The 20150-nt window shown below is 58.4% G+C and overlaps 1 protein-coding gene across 3 annotated transcripts; it reads right to left on the reverse strand.

The window, feature by feature from the left end:
• Positions 1–438: 438 nt before the first annotated feature.
• On the reverse strand, positions 439–19438 carry HID1 (HID1 domain containing). Of its 3 annotated transcripts, none has more exons than XM_039226563.1 (19): positions 19326–19438; positions 13815–13964; positions 12882–13052; positions 12210–12323; positions 11533–11639; positions 11153–11269; positions 9328–9550; positions 9090–9146; positions 8153–8293; positions 7898–7988; positions 7536–7687; positions 7351–7429; positions 5040–5204; positions 3612–3839; positions 3158–3264; positions 2567–2647; positions 1878–1969; positions 1567–1725; positions 439–1323 (listed from the first exon to the last, which is right to left on the reverse strand). In XM_039226563.1, exons 1-19 carry the CDS (start codon positions 19389–19391, stop codon positions 1260–1262), a joined length of 2364 nt encoding a protein of 787 aa, XP_039082494.1. In that variant the 5' UTR covers positions 19392–19438; the 3' UTR covers positions 439–1259. The 3 variants fall into 3 exon arrangements, with proteins under 3 accessions (XP_039082494.1, XP_039082496.1, XP_039082493.1); XM_039226565.1 differs by having other exon boundaries at positions 12213–12326; XM_039226562.1 differs by having other exon boundaries at positions 12210–12326.
• Positions 19439–20150: the final 712 nt, after the last annotated feature.

A 20150-nucleotide genomic window follows, 5' to 3' on the forward strand; every position in this document is an offset into this window, starting at 1 on the left:
GAGCCCAGTGCAAACAGTGGGATGGGCCCCAGGTGAAGCCCAGGGTGAGACTCAGGGAGGGCGGCCCAGGCCTTGCACCCTCTGGGCCCCTCCCCATGATGCTGGGCACCGGAAAGCCCAGGGACGCAGCGCCAGGGGCCCCCAGTGCTGTTTTGGTGGCTTCCTGGGACCAGCACGGCCCCCAGGGACCGTGCAGAAGGCTGGGAGGCAAGCTTCTATTCTCTCCTGCCTGGGCTGTTTCTCTGGGGGCTGCACCCTGGGTGAGAGGGTGCAATCCTCCATTTCCCCACCCAAGAAAATGATAAATGCTGGTTCCCAGGCGTATGCTGAGGGCCCTCTGGGGATTGACTCTGGGAGACCGAGTTCCCGGCTCCCCTGAAGACAAGAGCCACAGCCCCAGCCCCTCCCTTCCCCTCCCCTCCAAGCACAAAGAGCCAGGACGTGGAGAGGGCAGTTTATTGTGTAAAGAGGCCGATTGTACAGAGCAAAGATTGTACTGACACAAGTAGGGTGCGGGAGACCCGGAGGCCAGAGCTGGAGGGTGGAGGGGTGGCATCCTGCCCCCTCCACCCCCCAGTCATCCAAGCAGTGAGTGGGGGCAGGGAGGATCGAATGGCTCCCTCCCCACACTTCTCTGCCCATCCTGGATAACAGAGTCAGGCTACACCCACTGAGCCTCAACACGCCACTCCAAACCCCTAAAATGCATGAGGTCCCCTAGTCTGGCTTCTGCAGTCTGGCAGCCCCTGGTCTCCTCAGCGACCCGGACACTCTCCTTCCTCCTCTGGGCCCCAGCAGCAAGCCAGGCCTGGGCCAGGTGGCTCCAGGTTAGGAGGCTTGGGAAAGGCTCCCCTGCTTCTGCCAGGTGCCTTAAGGGACAGCTCCCAGCTCTCTGCAGGGCAGCCCATTAGGACACAGGGACCTGGTGGCCTCTGGGGGTGGGCAGCACAGAAAAGGGATCTTGAGGGAGAGCCAGAGTGAGGTGAGGGCTCTGGCCAGGGCCTGAAGCCCTGGACACAGGAGGATCCTGGGAGTCCACGGCCCTGGGGGGTGGGGGGGTGGGGGGGGAGGCAGGGAAGGGGCTTTGATCACAGCCTGTCCCCACCATCCCAGCCACACGGGGCCCCCAGGACTCAGCCACTCTGCCAGCCCCAGCTCTGATTGTGGTGATTTAAAGCCCAGAACGGGGAGTCAGGGGAGCCTCAGGGGACCAGGGCCCCCACCCTCCCCTGATCCCAGCCCCTGGGAGGCTTCCATCCTCACACCCGCTGGATGTCAAACAGCTTCACATCCGTGTCGTACCAGACAGGCGGGTCCACATTCCTGCGGAGGGAGCAGGCTGTCGCAGGGGTGCTGGGAGGCCTTGCAGCCGAGACTGGGGAGCAGCTAGGAGGTGGTACGGCCCCAACCCCTTCCCACCCCAGGCAGGGGGAGCCCACCCTCAACTTGACAAGACCCCCACCCCCACCCCGGTTGACTGTCTTGACCTTAAGCCTGCTGCCGTGGTGGGACCCAGAGCCGAGGCCAGCGCTGAGCCCCACCCCCGCCCCCCACCGGCGGACCCACCTCAGGTAGATGACGCCCCACATGTAGGTGCGGAACCACATGGCCGTGCCCGAGTTGGCCTGGTACTTGCGGATGAGGATGGGGTGGGGCACAGGCAGCAGCCCCACCAGGGTGCCATGCTGCAGAAACCTCAGGATCTCCGACTCATCCGTCAGGCCCCTGCTAGGACGAGGGGACGGTTTCCAACATGCCCACGTGGGACGACCCTCTCTGAAAGTGCTCCCACTCCCAGCCGGGGCCCCCGCCTGGGCTTGGCCCTCCCCAGAGCCCACCTGCCGCCCCTTCTCCCCCCGCCCCTGCCCAGGCCTCACTTGTCAATGCAGATCTTCTCCACCTGGGGGACCAGCACCTGCAGCAGCCTCATGATCGTCTGAAGGGGCAGTTTGGACTTCCACGAGAGAACCTGGCGGGGGGGACGGGGGTTCCTGGGGCTGGGAGAGCAGCCCCCACAGGCGAGGGGAGAGGCCTCACCCCTGACCCAGAACCACGGGCTCCTGGAGGCAGAAAGGGCCCCGCTCACCACACCCAGGGCCTGGCACGGGGCAGTGCCCATGCACACTGACTGGTATTCATGGGGAGAGCCACGGCCTCTCATCGAGAGTACGCTACATGCCAAAAACCGTCCCCTTGGAGCCTCAGAATGGCATGATCGAGTAGGACGTTTATCCCCGATAAGTGTAATTACCAGTGATCAGAGGACACACACATGGGAGTGGACAAGTGAACTGAGTAAGGAAGCTGGAAAGGAGAGCTTGTAAGAAGTGAGCGCCATGGGCAACTGAAGCTCAACCCTGCATCGTACTCTGGGGCAGTGTATGCAGAGGAAGCAACCCAGCCAGAGAGTCCAAGGTCACCCAGCCGGAAGGAGTGCTCCGGAGCCCGGCTCCCAGGCTAGTTCTTGGATTTGGATGCATTCCCATCCGAGCCTCCACTGAGCTGTTCCTAGGGCCAGGAGCCCCTGCCCCGCCCCCAGCTCAGAGCCACCTGCCCAAACCCTCACCCACTCCGATGTTGGGCTCCACTGCCCGCTGGCTGATGCGCTGGACAGTCGCCGCTGCTCCCGCCATGCCTGGCCGGGCTCCTGACCCAGGGAAACGACAGGAGTGAGGGGTACAGGGAGCAGGCATGGGGCAGAGGACAGAGGGGCAGCCCTTCTTCCCAGTTCCTCCCACAGCCTGGAATCTAGGAGGCAATGATGCCTCTCCACTGGCCTCCTTGGTGGGAGGCTCACTCCCAAGAGTGGGGACAGCCCAGCCTAGCACCCTTTGCCCTGGGCTTCAGGCACTGCCTGACCCAACCCAACCTGATGACAGGTTTCGGGCTAGGGGCTAACAGGGCTGGTCGGGTAAAGGCCAGCTCGGCTCAGATAAGGCTGATGGATGAGGAGTCTGAAGGCCAAGAGCTTAAGCTTTGGACCAGTAAACAAGGGAGAGGTCTGTGAAAGCACCCCCCACCCCCCATGCCCTGGGTACTGCGTTTCTGCCCTCTGCTGCTGATAATCCCAGAGCACCCTGGCCCAGCCCACACCGCAGAGGCCAGGGAAAAAGGGAAGTCCCAAGCTCACCCCACCGTGGGAGTCCCCGTCACCTACTTCTACAATGGGGCTGCCATCTGCCGAGCTCTCCTGGGGCGTGGGCTCCAAGGATCGCAAGGTGCCATCCTCTGACACCTGGGACTTCTCCGTCAGCTTGTCGATGCCTGGGGCCGGGGGTGGGTGGGTGTGATGACACCTGCCTGGGGCCCCTCCTAGGAAGCTTCTGCACTGGGCCCCATGAGGCCCCCCCTTTCCCCCACCCACTTTAGCAATGCCATCCCTGATTCCCCCACACCCACTTCTGAGGCGCAGTCCCACCCCCCCAACCTAGCTAGTCCTCCTGACCTCCCAATACCCTCACCCCCACCCCTGCAGCCACTCCCATCCCCTCCCCTCGGCTTCCCATCACAGCCATGCCCTTTGTCAGAGGCTGGATGACATCCCAGAGACCCTGCCTGTCCCCCAACCATGCAGGTACCCACCCCACCCCCACCACCCGCCAGGCCCAAACCTGGAGTTGCCGCCAGGCTGGTCTTGAGGGTGCCGGGCTCAGCGGGGGCAGCGGGGCGCGAGCCCTCCATGGAGGCTCCCTCTTGCGAGCCAGTTCGGGACAAGGGCTCAGGTGTCCGTCGGCGCCGTTGCAAGGCCTTGTGGATGGCAGGGGGGTCGCTGGGCAGGTTGGCCAGCTGGTGGAAGACGCTGCGCTTTCGGATGATGGCGTAGACCAAGTTGGAGTTTCCTGTAGAGAGCGAGCAAGCCTCACCTTGGGGAGGCCCCCTTGCCTCCCCCTCCGCCAGGGGACCGGGGAAGGTTTCTGGGAGGGGGAGTCTGGAGGATGGGAGGGGGGGGTCTGATTCCAGGGGTAGGAAACGGTGCAGGGTGCCCAAGAGACAGAGCTGCAGAAGGGCTGGCACCCGGCGGTGTGCGCGGCGACAGTGGCTCTACCAGAATGTCACATTGGTGGAGAAAAGCTTCTGGGCTGAGCTCCCCCCACGCCCCTCCCCAGTCCCTTCCAGACCCCCTCACAACCCAGCACGCTGAGGGGTAACACTGGCAAAGTGGGGCAGGCCCAGTGTGTCAGGTCCACACCAAGCCAGCTGTTCAACATCTTGACCGTGTCCCTGGGCCAGGTCACCAGGAGGGAAAGACAATAAGGACGATATGGCCTGTGCCCGAGCTCTGCTGCCCACGCTGAATTCCCTCAGCTCGGGGCCTTCAATGCCCCATCCAGCTCTCTGGTCCTGCCTCTCACCACACTGTTCTGCTTTCCGTTCAGCATCTCACCCCAGGGCCTTTGCATATGTTGCCAGCCACACACACAATGCTTTTCTACCCTACTCCACCCCCATTCTTCCCTCACAGATCAGTGCAAATATTACTTTTGGAAATAATAATAACCGCTGATACTTAAGCGGCCACTCCACTAAATGCTACTTGTGGGTTATTATTTACTCTTCCCAACACCCTCAGAGATAAGGACTCTTAGTACCATTGTTATGACTGTCTTACAGCTGAAGAAACTGAAGCTCGGAGAGGTTAAGTTATGTGCCCACAGTCACAGAGCTAACAAGTGGCCAGGCCCTAATTTACAGCAAGCAGCCTGGCATTCACAAAATTCACAGCTCTCACCTCTCTGAACTTCCCTTTCCTCAGATTTAAGGTGACCTGTCTGTCTGGGTGACCATTGGTTTACAGCCTCCCTCCGTGCCTCCATCCCCAGCTGCGAGCTCCACAGCGTAGGAAGCGTTCTGCTTTGCTCTCCACTGTATCGCCTCTACCCAGCACCGAGCTTGGTATACAGCAGACACTTAATAAATGCATGTTGAGTGAACTGGGGGCGGCAGCAGAGAGAGCTGTGCCCTCCTTAGACGGGAAGGTGTCCTTGCGCACCGCCCATCCCGATTCCCACCCAGGCCAGGGGCTCGGGCTGCTGCCTCACCGTCAAACTGGTACTGGATGATGTTATTGAAGGCCTCCAGGAGGAAGAAGACCAGATGGTGGTTCTGGGCGGCAGAGAAGAGGAACCAGGTGGTGGAGAAGGCCTCTAGCAGGTGCAGGAGCTTATTGGCGGCTACCATGGACAGGCTCTTGAGGTAGGGGGACACTGCAGGGGAGGAGCCAGCTCACTCCTGGGGCCTCCGCCAGCCCTCCCTGCGTGCCCCGGCCTGGGCAGGACAAGGTGCTCCTCTGCCAGACCCTGCCTGCCCCTTGCTTGTAAATCCCCCCCCCACACACACACACACACATACAAAGCCAGGAAAACAAGCCATCAGAGGCCAAGGCCACACCAGCCATGCCTTCCGCGCGGCTCCAGGGGGCAGTGTGGGCCCCGCCCTGGTCCCTCCACCGTGTGGACAGCCCTACTGTTCACAGGGCCACTCACACATGGCCTCTCGCCCACTCCTCACTACACCTCTGAAAGGGGGGGCCGGATACAGATGAAGCGATCACCATTTTTATACACGAGGAAACTGAGACTCAGAGAGGTTTGTCAACCTGTCCAAAGATCCCGTTGTTAAATGATGCAGCAGGGATACAAACTCGGCCTCTGTCTTTCCAGAATATCAAACTGATACGCCACACATAATTAGAAACTTATTCTTTTGCAGGGCCTGTGAGGGGGGATCAGAGAAGAAACGCTGTGCACGGCATGAAGCCATATATCGCTCTGTGCACCTCTTGGTCTCACGTCCTTCTCCCTCGCTAGGCTGGGGCAGGGACGGCGACTTTCTCGTTCACAAATGCATTCCTCAGAACGGGCTACACTTAGTGCTCAGTTAAAATGTGTGAGATGGAGCCGGGGAGTGAACCAGTAAGGGAAGGTGCTGGCGCCAGAGCTCAGGGGCCTCTAGAAGGGGCAGCTAGAAGCCTCCAGGGCCCAGCTCCATCCCACCAACTTGGAGCCCAAACCTCCCGGCCAAGATGTCCTCTCCAGAAGACAGCCACCTCTAAGCCATCCTGCCTCAGTCCACGGCCACAACCTTCCTGGGCCCAGCATGCCAGCCAGCCTGAGCCCCTCCCCTGGAGCACAGGTGTCTACAGTCCTTGCGAGAGGCTGGGGCACATCCTGGCGCCCTGAGACCACACTGTCCAGACCTGTGCTGTCCAGTACAGTCGCCACGAGCTGTTTGTGGTCATTAGACACTTGAAACATAGCTAGTTCTAACCGAGATATGCTGCACATGTGAAACACACAAGATTTTGAAGACTGGATGTAAAAAAAAAAGAATAGAAAATGTCTCAATAATTTGGGGGGTGCCTGGGTAGCTCAGTTGGTTAAGCATCTGGCTTTTGATTTCGGTTCACAGTTTGTGAGACTGCTGATAGCACAAAGCCTGCTTGGGATTCTCTTTATCCCTCTCTGCCCCTCCCCTGCTCTTTCTCTTTCTCTCTCTCTCTCTCTCTCTCTCTCTCTCTCTCCCTCTCTTTCTTTTTCTCAAAAATAAATAAAATTTAAGGGGCGCCTGGGTGGCTCAGTTGGTTAAGCATCTGACTTCAGCTCAGGTCATGAACCCACATTTGTTGGGTTTGAGTCCCGCATTGGGCTCTGTGCTGACAGCTCAGAGCCTGGAGCTGCTTTGGATTCTGTGTCTCCCTCTCTCTCCGCCCCTCCCCCACTCATGCTCTGTCTCTCTCTCTCAAAAATAAGCAAACATTGGAGGAGCACCTGGGTGACTCAGTCAGCTGAGTGTCCGACTTCGGCTCAGGTCATGATCTCATGGTTCATGGGTTCGAGCCCTGCGTTCAGGCTCTGTGCTCACAGCTCAGAGCCTGGAGCCTGCTTCAGATTCTGTGTCTCCCTCTCTCTCTGACCCTCCCCTGTTCACGCTGTCTCTCTCTCTCTCTCTCTCTCAGAAATAAATAAAAAACATCTAAAATTTTTAAAAAACAAATAAACATTTAAAAATTTTTGAAATAAATAAGTAAATTTTAAAAATTAAAAAATATATGTCCTAATAATTTTTATGGGGATTATATGTTTAGATGACGGTATTTTGGGTAGGGTGGATTACATAAAATATATTATATTATAAAATTATTGTCACCTGTTTCTGTTTTTTTGTTTTGTTTGGTTTGGTTTGGTTTGGTTTTTCTAATACGGCCACTGGAAAATTGACCAGTGTGTATGTAGCCACCATCATATAGCTATTGGACTGGAAGGGTTTGAGCCAGGGAGGCGCGGCGGGTCAGCCCGTGGCCTGGCGCCACCTGGTGGTGAGCACTGGGAAGGCGGGCTCCCAGCCCCCTACCGTTGACCACGATGGTGAGCAGGCAATCGAAGAGGGGCTGCAGCCGCTGGTGACCGCTGGTGATGATCTTGTGGAAAACCTGTGCGAGGAGGCAGAGGGGTGGCCGTGGGGTCCCCTCCACCTCCAGACTGAGCCAAAAGGACATCCCCCACGCCCCCAGGTCCTGGTTGAGGGAGGCCCCTCACCACAATGAGCAGGTCTGCGTGGGTACCGGTAAAGACCGGGATGTCCATGGGCACTCGCACTGAGTAGGGCTTGTTCAGCCGCACCCCAAAGTTCCGCTCCCCACTCAGAAGCAGCAGGATGAAGACTCCGATGTGCATCAGGCCCACCCGAGCTGCGACACGTGGTATGAGAGAAGTCATCACACAGGGTGGGGAGGGGAGGAAGGGAGCCCAGGGCAGAGACCCATCTTGGAAGCACTGGAAGAAGCCCCTGAAGGGAGGTCAGACCCCCAAGCTTGAGCTCCTGGGAGACAGCACAGACTGGCCGCGCCCACCCCTCTACCAGGAAGCCTCCCAGGATCTCGTGCGAACCCCAGCCTTACACTGATCCGCTCGGGCATCATTGAGGAAATAGAGGGTGGGGACCAGGATGTCCAGCACATCACTGCTCTTCAGCACAAAGAAGAGGAATTTCTGGGGGAGGGGACAGGTGGGCAGAGTCAGAGGAAGGGAGACAGCTCTGCCCCACCCCCTCCCCATCCCAGACACTGTCCCCATCCCTGGACTATCCAGAGTGGCCGCTCCCCATCTCAGGGGAGACCACTGCCCGCCAGACCGGGTCTCCGAGGCCAGCCCACCTTATTGAAGTCACAGAGCTTCCAGAAGAGGACCAGCAGCTCCTGATGGAACTGGATCTTCTTGGTGGAGTTGGGTAAATAGGTCTGGAGCAGAGGGTTGGAGAGCAGCCGGGCTATGCCCTTGAGGATGAACTGAAAGTCCTGAATAGGGGACAGCAGAGATCTGTCCAGCCCAGCCCTCTGTGGCTGCAGCTTCCCCCACAAATGCCTCCTCATTCCCCCCTCCCACCCCCCCAGCCTGGTCCCACCTCTAGAGCCTGAAAGGCCCAGATTCTGTCATCAGTAGCTGTCCTGACCCAGGCCCCCTCAGGAAGCTGAGTCTAGGAAAGGTCTGGAGGGAACTCCTGCCCCTCCCCCAGGCCACAGGCTGCTCCTTGTGACCCCCCAACCCCACCCCCTGAACCAGTCCCTGCCCACCTGGACCCTCCCCCCCACCCCCGTCACCCTGTCACACCGGAGGTGCACTCTACTATTCTCAAAGGGCAGGCACTCACTCAGCACCTGCTACAAGAAGTCCACCCCAAAAGGCAAGGAGGCAGTTACTGTTTCCATGTTACAGCCGCAGAAGCCAGAGCTCGGGGAACACAAGAACCTCCCCCAAGATCACAGGACACAAGAACATCAGTCTGCCTTAAAGGCCACTGTCATTATCCTAACCAAAACCTGACATCAGAGCCACCTCCTCCTGGAAGCCTGCCCAGTTGTCCTTACTCAGTTGAGGCCATCGGCCCTTTTCTGCAATCTCAAAACCCTCCAAGTCCTGCCATCACTGTTTCGCCAGGGGTGGCCAAGTCCACAGGGACCCTGGTTCCTTCCTGTAGGGGTCAGGACTCCCCCTACCCCATCTCGTCTCCAACCTATCACCCCTGCAAGGCCATAACCATGGTGGGGGGTGGACACTGAGAATCCACTGGAGCAAGAGCAGTGTTCGACTCACCTCTTCACGATGTATGCGGGACAGGTAGTTCACAAACAGGTTCTCGGGTCCTGGAGGCTGCCAATGGTGGAGCCTGGGATAAGCGGGTGGCTTCACCCCTTGCTGCTACCCCAGGGCTCCCTCAGACATCCCCAGGCTCACCACGAGGTGCCCACCTGGTACCCCTTGCCCAGCTCTGCTAAAGAGAGTGCCCCGAGCCTGGAAGGGCCGGCCGCCCTCCCCCCACGCCCATCCTTACGTCCGAGTCATCCATGGCAGTGCCTGTGGTGGTGCCATCCACGGTGGGGCTGATGCTGGTGGCACTGTCATGGTCCAAGGTGACGATGAGCACCTGGGCAGCCTCCTCCACCAGGGGTTCCCGGTAGTCAGAGAAGAGCAGGTGGTTGTAGGGGATCCCGTAGCCCACAGGGTCATAGGCACACACGGTGTTGAGGAGGGAGGTAAAGAGGGGGAGGGCGTGTCTGCGGCAGAGGAGGGGTGAGGCTGCGGAGACCACCAGACCGGCCCTCGTGCACCTCCCACGTGGCCACGTGGCCACGCAGGACGGTCAGCCAAGCCACCCCCTCATTCGACAAGTGCTTCAGCGCTGGCCCTAGGCTGGGAGCCAGATTGCAGAACCAGGCCGATCCCCTCCTCAGTAAGAGAGCCCCCTCCTTGTCCTTGCCTGCATCCAGAACCCAGGCCGGGCTGGGCCGAGGGCAAAGGAATTTATTACGAAGAGTGGGATGGCCAGTTATATGGGAAATCATGTCTTTATCCCTTAGATTTCCCTCCCAACGGCTGAAGCCTATTTTTTTTAGTTTATGACTATTTTTAGAGCAGTTTTAGGTTCACAGCAAAACACAAAGAAGGAACAGAGATTCCCCTGTACCCCCCACCCCCACACATGCACAGCCTCCCCCACTACTGGGAGCCCACCCGAGAGTGGCACGTTGTTACACCAAACCTATGTGGTTACATCATCAAAGCCCAGAGTTTACATTAGGGTCCATCCTCGGCACTGCACCGTTTGGACGAATGTACAATGATGTGCCCCTCAGGTCTTTGAGAGGCAGGTGCCCTCCCTTGAGGCTTCAAAGAATGGGTTGGGGTCTCACAGGGAGGTGGGCTTCCCCTTGCGGAGCAGAGCATGTGCTCCATCACCCAGTTTCCCCGGCCACGGGATGACTCCATTCAGAGATTTGTAAGGTGTCAGGGTTCAAGCTCCTCATCTTACAGACGAGGAAACTGAGACCCAGAGAGGTTAAGTGAGGGGCACAGCATGGCCGTTTGGCCTGATAACGCTGGTGAGAAAAAAACCTCCCGCCAGCTTTCAACTGAGGCTGGTGGAGGGAGTCGCCTGGGCTCCCTTTCCTTCTGGGGTGGGGGGAGGGGGAAGTTGGGCAGAAGGCCAGCAAACTCGAAGGATGAGTTGTGTCATCTGGGAATGAGAGGCTGGGATTAAGATGAGCCAAGACCCTTAGAGGCACTAACTCCTGAGCCAGGCTTCCCCATCCTTCAGGGTAATTCATGATGCCTCCTCCCCAGCCACTGTCCAGGGGCACTGCTGGATACAAGCCACATGTAGCTGGTGACAGATTACAGTGTGGCTGGTCTGAATGGAGATGTATTGTACGTATAAACTCCACAGCGGATTTTGAAAACTTAGCACAACAGGAATGTAAAACCTCTCAATAATTGTGCACACCAATTACATGTTAAATGTTAATAGCATTTTATATATATTCGGTTAAATGAAATATGAGAATTAACTCCACCTGTTTCTTTTTTATTCTCTTACTGTCACTGCTAGAAATGCTCGGCTTGCATATGTGATTGGCATTTATATTTCTACGGGACAGCACAGCTCTAGATGGAGGACCCAGGCACCATTCACCCAGCTCCCCGCCCCCCACATTTGGGACACTGGACTTTGAAGGCACAACCCGTGGCTGGTACATTACAAGCCATCACCACCAGGGGGAGGCAACTCCCCTTGACTAAGACTCGGCTGGAGAGCGGCCTCCATTCGGAGCTGCCGGGAACCAGAAGGAGAATGGAAAGAAAGGCCAGGGGCCCCTCACCTGTTCTCCGTAGAACAAAAGAACTGCACCCACGGGTTGGGACTTCCACTGTCCGGAGCTGGGGGCAGGTACATGGCCTCAGAGAAGCATGTAAGCAGCAGTTTCAACAGCTCCATCCTTAGGGAGGGAGATTACGGCAGGGGGTTTCAGTACCTAAAGATGGCAATTCTCTTGCAGAATGGCATGCCCACCGTTCCCGGCCCCGGCGCAAGGCCATGAAAAGAACTGACCCCATTTGATCCCTGTCAGGCTGATGTTGGGTCACGAGTGGACAGGTGTCCTTGAAAGACCCCATGCATGGTTCCCCCTCTGAGCCGGGGAGCGGAGGGAAGGCCTGGGGTCCAGCTACACTGTGGGCTCTGGGTCCAAGCAAAGCTCACCGGTTCACATCATGGATGTAGTTGGGCTGAGGGGAGTGAGCAAAGCCCACGCCAGCCTCCCAGATGTATTCACAGCTGTCCAGAGAGTGGACATCCTCTGCCGAGTCCTGGGGACATGGTCGGAGAGCGATCAGGCTGGGAGTGAGTGATCAAGGCCCCCACTGTCATCCCTGGAGGCAGAGACCCTCATATTGTCCTAAAGACAGACCCTCCAAGTGCCCCAGGTGATAATGCACGAGGGAAGAAATTATTGTTCTTGAAAGCTAATTTTTCTCCTCTGGTTGTTTTATTTGATCGGTCCAGCTTGAGGCAGGGAGAGAGAGGGAGGGAGGGGAATGGAACCCGGTGCACTTGGTGGTGCGTGGGGATGGGGGGCAGAGAACACTCAAGGTCGAGTCCATGGGCCCACAGGAAGTGAGAGGGCCAGATCTCCTTCATCCCAGCCCCACGCCCCCACCCACTGCCCAGGCGAGGACAATGGGTGCTTGTGCCCAGCCTCCCGGATACACGGGGCAGGGCCAGGCACCAGCTGGCTCCTCTCCAGCTGTGCCAGCCACGAGCCCTTCCCCAGACCTGCCCGCCTTTTCCAGAGTCCTGCCCCAGGGAACTTCAACCAGCCCCAACCCAGGACCAGAGCCCTCCTCGGCCTCGGGGGCGGGAGACTGGGGGGCTCTCACCACAGTGCTCCTCCGGTGGCTCTGGACAGTGAAGTCTGGGCAGAAGAGGAGGTCGGCGATGGCCAGAAGCAAGGACTCAGCCAGGGGCCGGGCATTCTCGTCGTCGTCCTCTCCCTGCTCGGGACATAGCATATGGGCTGCCTCAGCGGTCGCTGGCCAAGGAGAGGTGGCCCCAGGATTTGGGGGGTGGAAGGCAGTGAGGATCTGCGCCCAGGCAGGCACCCATGGGCAGTGAGATGAAGGAAGAGGCAGAAGAAAAAGGAAGTAGATTCCCCATCACCTCAAACCTCCTAAGGCAGAAGGGGGCCAGAGCCGGAGCAGGGCTGGGACCCTGGGGTCGGGGGAACCTTCCCACTGACTGGGAGGAGCCAGGCCAGGCCCCTAAAACTCTAGAGCCTCAGGCCTGCTGGGAATCACTGGGGTCCCGCCCTTGGCCTGGGAGGGGGCAGACAGGGAAGGCGAGTGCCCAGCTTCCCTGCCCCCACATCTGCCCAGCTTCAGGGGTAGAGCCCCCTGTGGGAGAAGCCCCCTCCTCAGCAGCACCCCCTACTCACCTACGCTTGTACTCCCCAAACCCCACAAGAGATTTGGAGGAATATAACCGACCCCAAGTGGGGTCTCTCCCTGTCACCCCATCACCTCCCATCCAGCCCCACAGCCAGGCCCACAGACCCCTCCTCGCCCTGCCCCGGGCACTGTGGACCAGAAGAAGCCCCTCCAGTCAGGGTCCTCAAAGATGTAGGGCAGCACACGGGTGAGAAGCCGGCTGCAGTTCAGGACGATCTGCTTCTCCTTCTCCGAATGGCAGCCGCTCTCAGCTCCCTGCACCAGCTTCTCCACAGCCTGTGGGGACAGGCAGAGGGGCCACACTAGAAGGGTGGGGAGTGGGGCCCTGGCACTTGGGGTCACCCCAGGCTTTGGAGGGGGAGAGGCAGACAGGGTCAGCCAGCCCAGGGGGACGGGAAATGGCCTAGAGAGCAGCCTCACTGGACAGACCAGCCCACTGCTCACCAGCTGAGACCTTGCTAAGTGACCACCTGTCTGAATCTTTCTCCTCATCGGTAAAATGGTGACACTAAGGGGCGCCTGGGTAGCTTAGTCGGTTAAGCGTCCGACTTTCGCTTGGGTCATGACCTCGCGGTTCGTGGGTTCGAGCCCCGCGTCGGGCTCTGTGCTGACTGCCAGCTGGGAGCCTGGAGCCTGTTTCAGTCTGTGACTCCCTCTCTCTCTGACCCTCCCCTGCTCACGCTCTCTCTCTCTCTCTCCTAGAAATAAATAAAACATTAAAAAAAAAAAATGGTGACACTAACAGTGTCTACCACACAGGGTGAGCTGAATGAGCTGACAACGCGTGGGAAATGCTCAGCAAGGTGGGGGCCGGAGGAAGGCCTCCCAGGGGGTGGCTGCCAGGATCACTTCCCCACCAGAGCCCAGCCAGTGGGGACAGGTGGGTACCGCCTTGACACTGCCCACACCTGGGCTCGTGGGATGTCATGGGTACCTGCTCCCTCGGTCCCCAGGGCTAGGCCAGCTTCAGCCCCCGTGGGAGGGTGGGAAATGGCCCAGCAGGGAATGGCAGCGAGGGAGAGGGCCACTTGCACTCACCTTGTAGCACAGAGTGGCCAGGTTGGAGGGTGACTCCTCCCGCACGGCCCGGATCTCTGCCGCTGGCACCAGCGCAAAGACATCCTGCACCGAGGTGGCCGTGTCCGCCCAGAACTGGTCCCAGAAGGCATCATCGGTGGCTTCCACAGGCTGTGGGGGGGGCCAATGTTTCCAGAGTCATTATACCATCCCTTGCCGACAGGCCCACAGTTTACCGGTCTATAGCCAAAGGAGCCCCAGAGAGGAAGGCACGGTCCCCCTGTTCCATCCTTGCTGGTGCTCAGGAGCCCTCCCGTGTGGGGGCAACGCTTCGGCCATCATGAGCCCGGGCTGGCACAGGCAGGATGGAGACACTTGGCGCGGATGCCAGAGGTCAGCCGGGCACTGGGTTCGGCAGCCAAAGCTAACTCAGTCCCTGAGGGACAGGGAAACTCACCACCCTTCTCTGGCAGCGCCTCCCCGCCTGGGGGCCTCCCCAGGCCATGCTGCTAGGTCAAGTGCCTGGGGACCAGACCCAGGTGGTGCCCCTCCCCAAAGGAAGAAGGCAAGAGAATGGGTGATCATTTCACCTAAGCCCAGCCTCACCATCTGCCCTCGGCCCCAGCTTCCACGCACACCCAAATCTAAAGGAGGCAACCCCCGCGGCTCTCTGATTGCACCTGCTCCTCTCAGTACTCACTGCCAGTGCCGCAGCTCAGTCCACTCTTGCCAGGACCCCACCTCCAAATTTATCTCCTCAATCCTGCCTCCACACTGCCCCCAACCCACGGTCAAAGCACAGCACCAAAAGCACTGTTCCCTCCACAGAGACCTTTAGGGCTCCCCACTGCCCACAGGACTGAGTCCAGACCTGGGCCAGACAGTCAGCCAAGATCTGACCTAACATACCTTCATGCGTGCACACATGTGCACACATGTATGCATACACAGATGCACACATGCGCAAATTGCACATGGGCACACACACCAGTATTCACCATCCCCACGACACAACCCTGTCACAACTTCTCTTTGCCTTCGCTCGGACTGTCCCCTCTTCCCCGCATGCCCACCCTTCTAGCACATTCCAAAGTCCCACTGGTCCTAGGAAAGTGATACACCTTAAACACACTTGCACATTTTGAATCACATAAGCAGTTCGCAGGGAACCAGTGTGAATCATCAATTCCATTTCTAGAAATCCTAAGGAAACGATCAGAGATGTGCACGTATAAGGATGCCAACAAACAGGAAACACTCAAAAAGTTAAGGCGTTTTCATACAATAGGTTATTATGCAAACCACCAGAACATGTTTCCAAAGAGTATTAATGAATGAAAAACACTCACGGTACAACACTGTGGAAAAAAGAAGGTATAAAACTAAACTACAAGATGGTCACAATCTTTGCTAAATTATATAGCAATAAAAGCCTAGAAGAAAACGACAGAATGTTAACAGAGATTAACTCTCTGGATGGTTTTTATTTTTTAACGGATGTTTTTCGGCAAACGCACATATCACTACGTTTTCCTTTTGAACGTCCATCTGCCGAGGGGCCAGGATGGCGAAGGCGCTCTCTGAACAGCAGCTCCCGCAAGAGACCTTAGTTGCTCCATCAACTCAGCCTTCTCCCTTCTCTGAAAGCACTGATAAATGCCCTGCTGCCACACAAATCCACACTCAGTGTGCACTCCTCTTACCATCAGAAATATATATATATCTCATTTAAAAATAACTCCGTTCTCTGAATCCCCTTCTTCCAAGAATTCTCCCAGAGCTCTACGCCAGACAGGCTTACTTCCACCTTGGAACGCTGCTCCCCCCACTCAGTCACTCATCACAGGCCCTGACTCCACGGTCTCAATGCACCTGCCTCGAGGCCCCATTAGCCCACCAGCCCTGCTTCCTTGACCCTGCAGTTGAAGCACATTGCGGATGCTCAGCCAATATTTGTTCAGGGAAAGGCTGATTTTAGTCCTAGAGATCGCTTCAATCTAGTCTCTGGGCAGGTCTGAGCACCGGTGGGGTTGCCCAAGCTCAGGGCTGGGGTGGAAAGCCTCACCAAGGTCCGGCTGTACCACTGCCCACTCCCCAATTACAGTGCCCCCCCCCTTCAAATTACAGGACAGCACGTGGCGGACAGCACGTGGCCATGGCCCACAGGCCAGGCCTGGTACCAGGCCTGCTCAGTCCCAGAACTGGTAGAGCAAGTTAGTTGGGGGAGAACAAAGGCCAAAGGAGGGGCCCTGGGGCTGGGGTTTGCTGGCCCTCCTGGTCTCAGCCAGGACAGCCCTCTGACAGTCACTGTAGTCACCGGACACCACGCCTTCCCCCATGTGGGCGACCAGGGTTGCGGTGGGGAAGGATATCCTAAAAACCTGGGAGTATCTCTGGGAAGGCCCATCTCCGACCCTTTCCCCACCTCCCAGCTAGCTACGACCCCCTTAAAGGGGCAGAAACTCATCTGAGCACCAGTGGACTTGACCTCTGTCCTAGTTCATCAGGCAAGTGTCACCTAGGGACTGAATTCAAAGTGAGGAGAGAGACTTAGAAGGAACCTTAGGAGGCCCCAGGCTAGTCCAGCCAAGAAGCTGAGGAGAATCCCAGCTCTCTGGCTCCTTTTTTTTTTTTTTTTTTTTAATGTTTTATTTATTTCTAGGAGAGAGAGAGAGACAGCGTGAGCAGGGGAGGGTCAGAGAGAGAGGGAGTCACAGACTGAAACAAGCTCCGGGCTCTGAGCTGGCAGTCAGCACAGAGCCCGACGCGGGGCTCGAACCCACGAACCACGAGATCATGACCTAAGCGAAAGTCGGACGCTTAACCGACTAAGCCACTCAGGCGCCCCTAGCTCTCTGGCTCCTATTGTGGGAGCTTGGTGACCATCACCTGGCTATACAGGCTGGCCTGATGCTACAGATATTACCCAGGGTCACCGGAGCCCCTCAGGCTTCCGAGGGGAGAAACACAGCTTAACTCCCATCTCAGTTACCTGAGCTGGGCTCCACACAACTCAAAGAAGCTTCTAGAGTCCGAGCCAGTTTTTTTTTTTTTTTTTTTTTGAAAAGAGTATTTTTGCTGGAGGTAGGAATGCCCTTGCTGCCAGGGCATAGGAACTGAGCGGCCCTGGTATGAAACCAGATATTCTTGCCCTAGTTTTTTCAGTACCTGCTCAGGCCAGACCCCCCACCAGCTTAGGGGCCCAGCTGCATCTTCTTTTGAACTTTCTGGCAGGGTGAGAGGGAGGGAAGGACCACAGTGCTCGAGCCTGCTAAGGGTGACCTGTTCTGGAGGACTGTGTCACCAGAGCATTCAAACGCACATATGTGTGCACACATGTAAACATGGACCCACCAGGTCTCACCGGGCCTACGGCAGAGAATCTCCAAATAGGCAGGATCTAAGGGAGGGTCGTGGGTCCAGGAAGGTCCTCCTTCTAGCGCCCCACCCACCCTAGGAAAGGTTCGGGAAACATAGCTCAAACTGCTAAGCCTCAGGACCAGGGTCAGGCCTAGCCCAGGGCAGGAAGAAAACAGGATGCAGCTCAGGAAGGCAGGGAAGGCCCAGCAGTGGCGGCTCATGTCCAAACCACAGGAAAAGGTACTGGGTCGGCCTGTCTGCAGCCTAGAACAAACATCTGTGTTCACAGCACAGCCTCCAAGGATCTGAGACTCGAAGACACCCTGTGGACAGCTGCCTGAATCTCCTTGGGGACTCTGAATGGCAAGGTCTGGGACAACCAACTAGGATCTGGTCTTCACTCCCCAGCTGCCCAAGCCAGGTCCCTGTGCAGGACCCAAGGCTTCAGGCTCTCTCCCTCAGACCAGCCCAGGTCCCTTCCCACCTGCAGGGCCCAACTGGTCTCCAGAGGGAGACCCAGCCTGGCCTCTGGCTCCAGTCTTGACCCAAGCTAACTTACTGTCCTCAGCTGGGAAATGGGACAGTACCATCTCAGCCAGCTCCACAGCAGGGCGGCAGCCAGGGGAAGACATGGGCACACTGTATTTGGGGGGAAAGTCCAGCACAGGTAAGAATCTAATCTACCCAGATCTTTTGGGACCTGGCTAAGCTAGTCCTGCTGGCCTGGCAAAGGACCCTGCCTGCTGAGCCAACAGCCCATAGCTCTTTCCTCCAACAAGGTGTTTCCTTCCCCTGGTAGGTAAACATGGGAGCCTCCCTCCCTCCTCTCCCTGTGGCTCCACACCGAGGGGCTGGCCCACTTGCCACCCACAGACCTAGAAGCCCCATCCCCAAAAAGCCAAGTGCTAGAATGAATCAGGAGCCATTAGGGAAGTGGTTGAGAAGCAAATCTGGTTTCTGTCAAATGCCTCTTAGCTGGGTCTGGGCTCTCCAGAGGCCTTGGGCATTTGCCAGGCACCTGACCTGTCTCTCGTGGGAATAAGAGAGTGTAAGACAAGAGGTCCAGCCTCTGGAGCTGTGACCAGCTGGCACTGGGGAAATGGCTCCCTCAGTCCATGAACCAGAGAGAGCCCTGGGGGTAAGGGTAAGAGGAAAGTCCCAGACATCAGCAAGTCCTGACTCCCTTGAACATGGGGGATCTGGGGAATCAGGACTTGGCATCTCTGTAGCCAGAGCAGCCTGGTTCAAGGGGTAAGGAGAGAAGGGGTAGGCAGGAAGCAGCCTTGCTGGGGCCAGACCCTATGTGTTGGAGGCAAGGAGGTGAGCTCTGTGTCACTTGTGAATTCAGGGGAGTGTGCAGGCATGGACCAGGCTGAAAGACACCCCCAGACCCCATACCAGCCAGTCAAAGACAACCTGGGGGTTGTCAGCCCTGACCCAGAGAAAAGAAGGTACCTGAAAATACAGCCATCCCCACCGCTGGGCCTCAAAGGAGAAGCCCCCTGGAGCAGGGGTCCCCAGCTGGGAAACTGGATTCCAGGGGCCTGGGAACAGGTCCCTCTGGGAGGCTGCAGCGCTGCCCGCCACTCTTTGCACATTCTCAGGAAGACCCGGGCCTTCCCTTGCTGTGGACATCGACCTGGGCCCAGCGAGGCCGCTGCACTGCTCACCAGCTGTTTTCCCCGACCCGGCAGGCGCCGGCCCGGCTTTGTTTGCATTGAATCAGCCAGGGTCTACGCGTCTGGGAACCTCGGGCACCGAGGGGCAGGGAGGGAAGCAGGAAGGTGGATGGGTGGATGGGGGCGGGAAGGGGGGGGAGCTGAAGATGCAAGGCTGGAGGGGCGGGAGCGGGGGGTGGGGGGAGGGGGCGGGACAGGTGGCGGACAGCAGCGTTGCCGGCTCTGGGAGTAGGCACACGTCAGCCTAAGGTGGCAGCAGCGGCTGCGGAGAGAGGGATATTCCCGGGAGAGGAGGCTGGGGGTGAGGGGCTAGGGCTAGGGGATGAAGCCCTGGGCTACAGGCCAAGGGGTTCCATTCCGGCCCTGGCTTCAGCGTCACCCTGCAGGCCAGCCGGTCCCCTATCTCCTGACAAGCCAAGTTCGCGCAGCACCCCCGGCCCTGCCCAGCCCCCAGCCCGGCAGGTGGGTGGAGAGGCCGGGGCCCCGGTCGCACCTGCGTCTTGGTGGTGAGCTGGATCACCGCCTTTCGGAAATTCAGCTTAGAGTCGGCCGACCCCATATCGCTGGAGCCCGCTCCGGCCCGGCCCCGGCCCCGACTCCCGCCCCGGCCCCGGCTCGGGATCCAGCTCCAGCTCCGCGGCCCCCGCTGCTCTCGCAGAAGAGGAGCGGCGCACCCCGCCTGCCGGCCCGGCGTCGGCCCCGCCCCCCCTAGGCTCCTCCCCGCCTGGTCCCGCCCTCACGTGGCTCCGCCCCCGCACCTGCCGCGCCCCGCACCGCCCACTCCAGGCGCCTGGAGTCCTCTCCTGGGACCCGCTGTTGCCACGCTCCAGGCGCCCTGCTTCCCCGGACCCCGGACCTCCGCGCCCTCCCTTCTGCTTCGGAGCGCTGTCCCTGTTCCATCTCTCGCGTTTCCACTCGGCCGCCGGGGCCCGCAACCCTCCCAGCCCCCGTCCCCTGCCCCCGTCCTCACCATTGGTCCCCAAGCAACTCTGGGCGCATACTTTCCCAGGCAGCCCTCTCCCTCGAGTTTCTTCCTTGTCAGGCCTGATTCTCCCCACTCCACACCCCCTCCTTTTTTTCCCCTCAGGATTTGCTTTCTTGGTTCCCTTTTATTTGATCTGTCAAACCCACATCACCAGACAGCCCGGCTGTTTTTCCAGCCACAAGCCTCAGGCTCCAGGAAAGGCGTTCCTGGGCCTGATGAGAGTGGGAGGGACCCCCAGTTCCCTCAACTGCTTTCTGGCCACCTGCCTTCCCTGCGAATTTTTCAACAAATTATGTTGCAGGACTGTTACTTACTAACACTGTGTCAAGGACC

Source organism: Hyaena hyaena, unplaced genomic scaffold, assembly GCF_003009895.1.
Source record: "Hyaena hyaena isolate Hyena2069 unplaced genomic scaffold, ASM300989v1 scaffold_21, whole genome shotgun sequence".
NCBI lineage: Eukaryota > Metazoa > Chordata > Mammalia > Carnivora > Hyaenidae > Hyaena > Hyaena hyaena.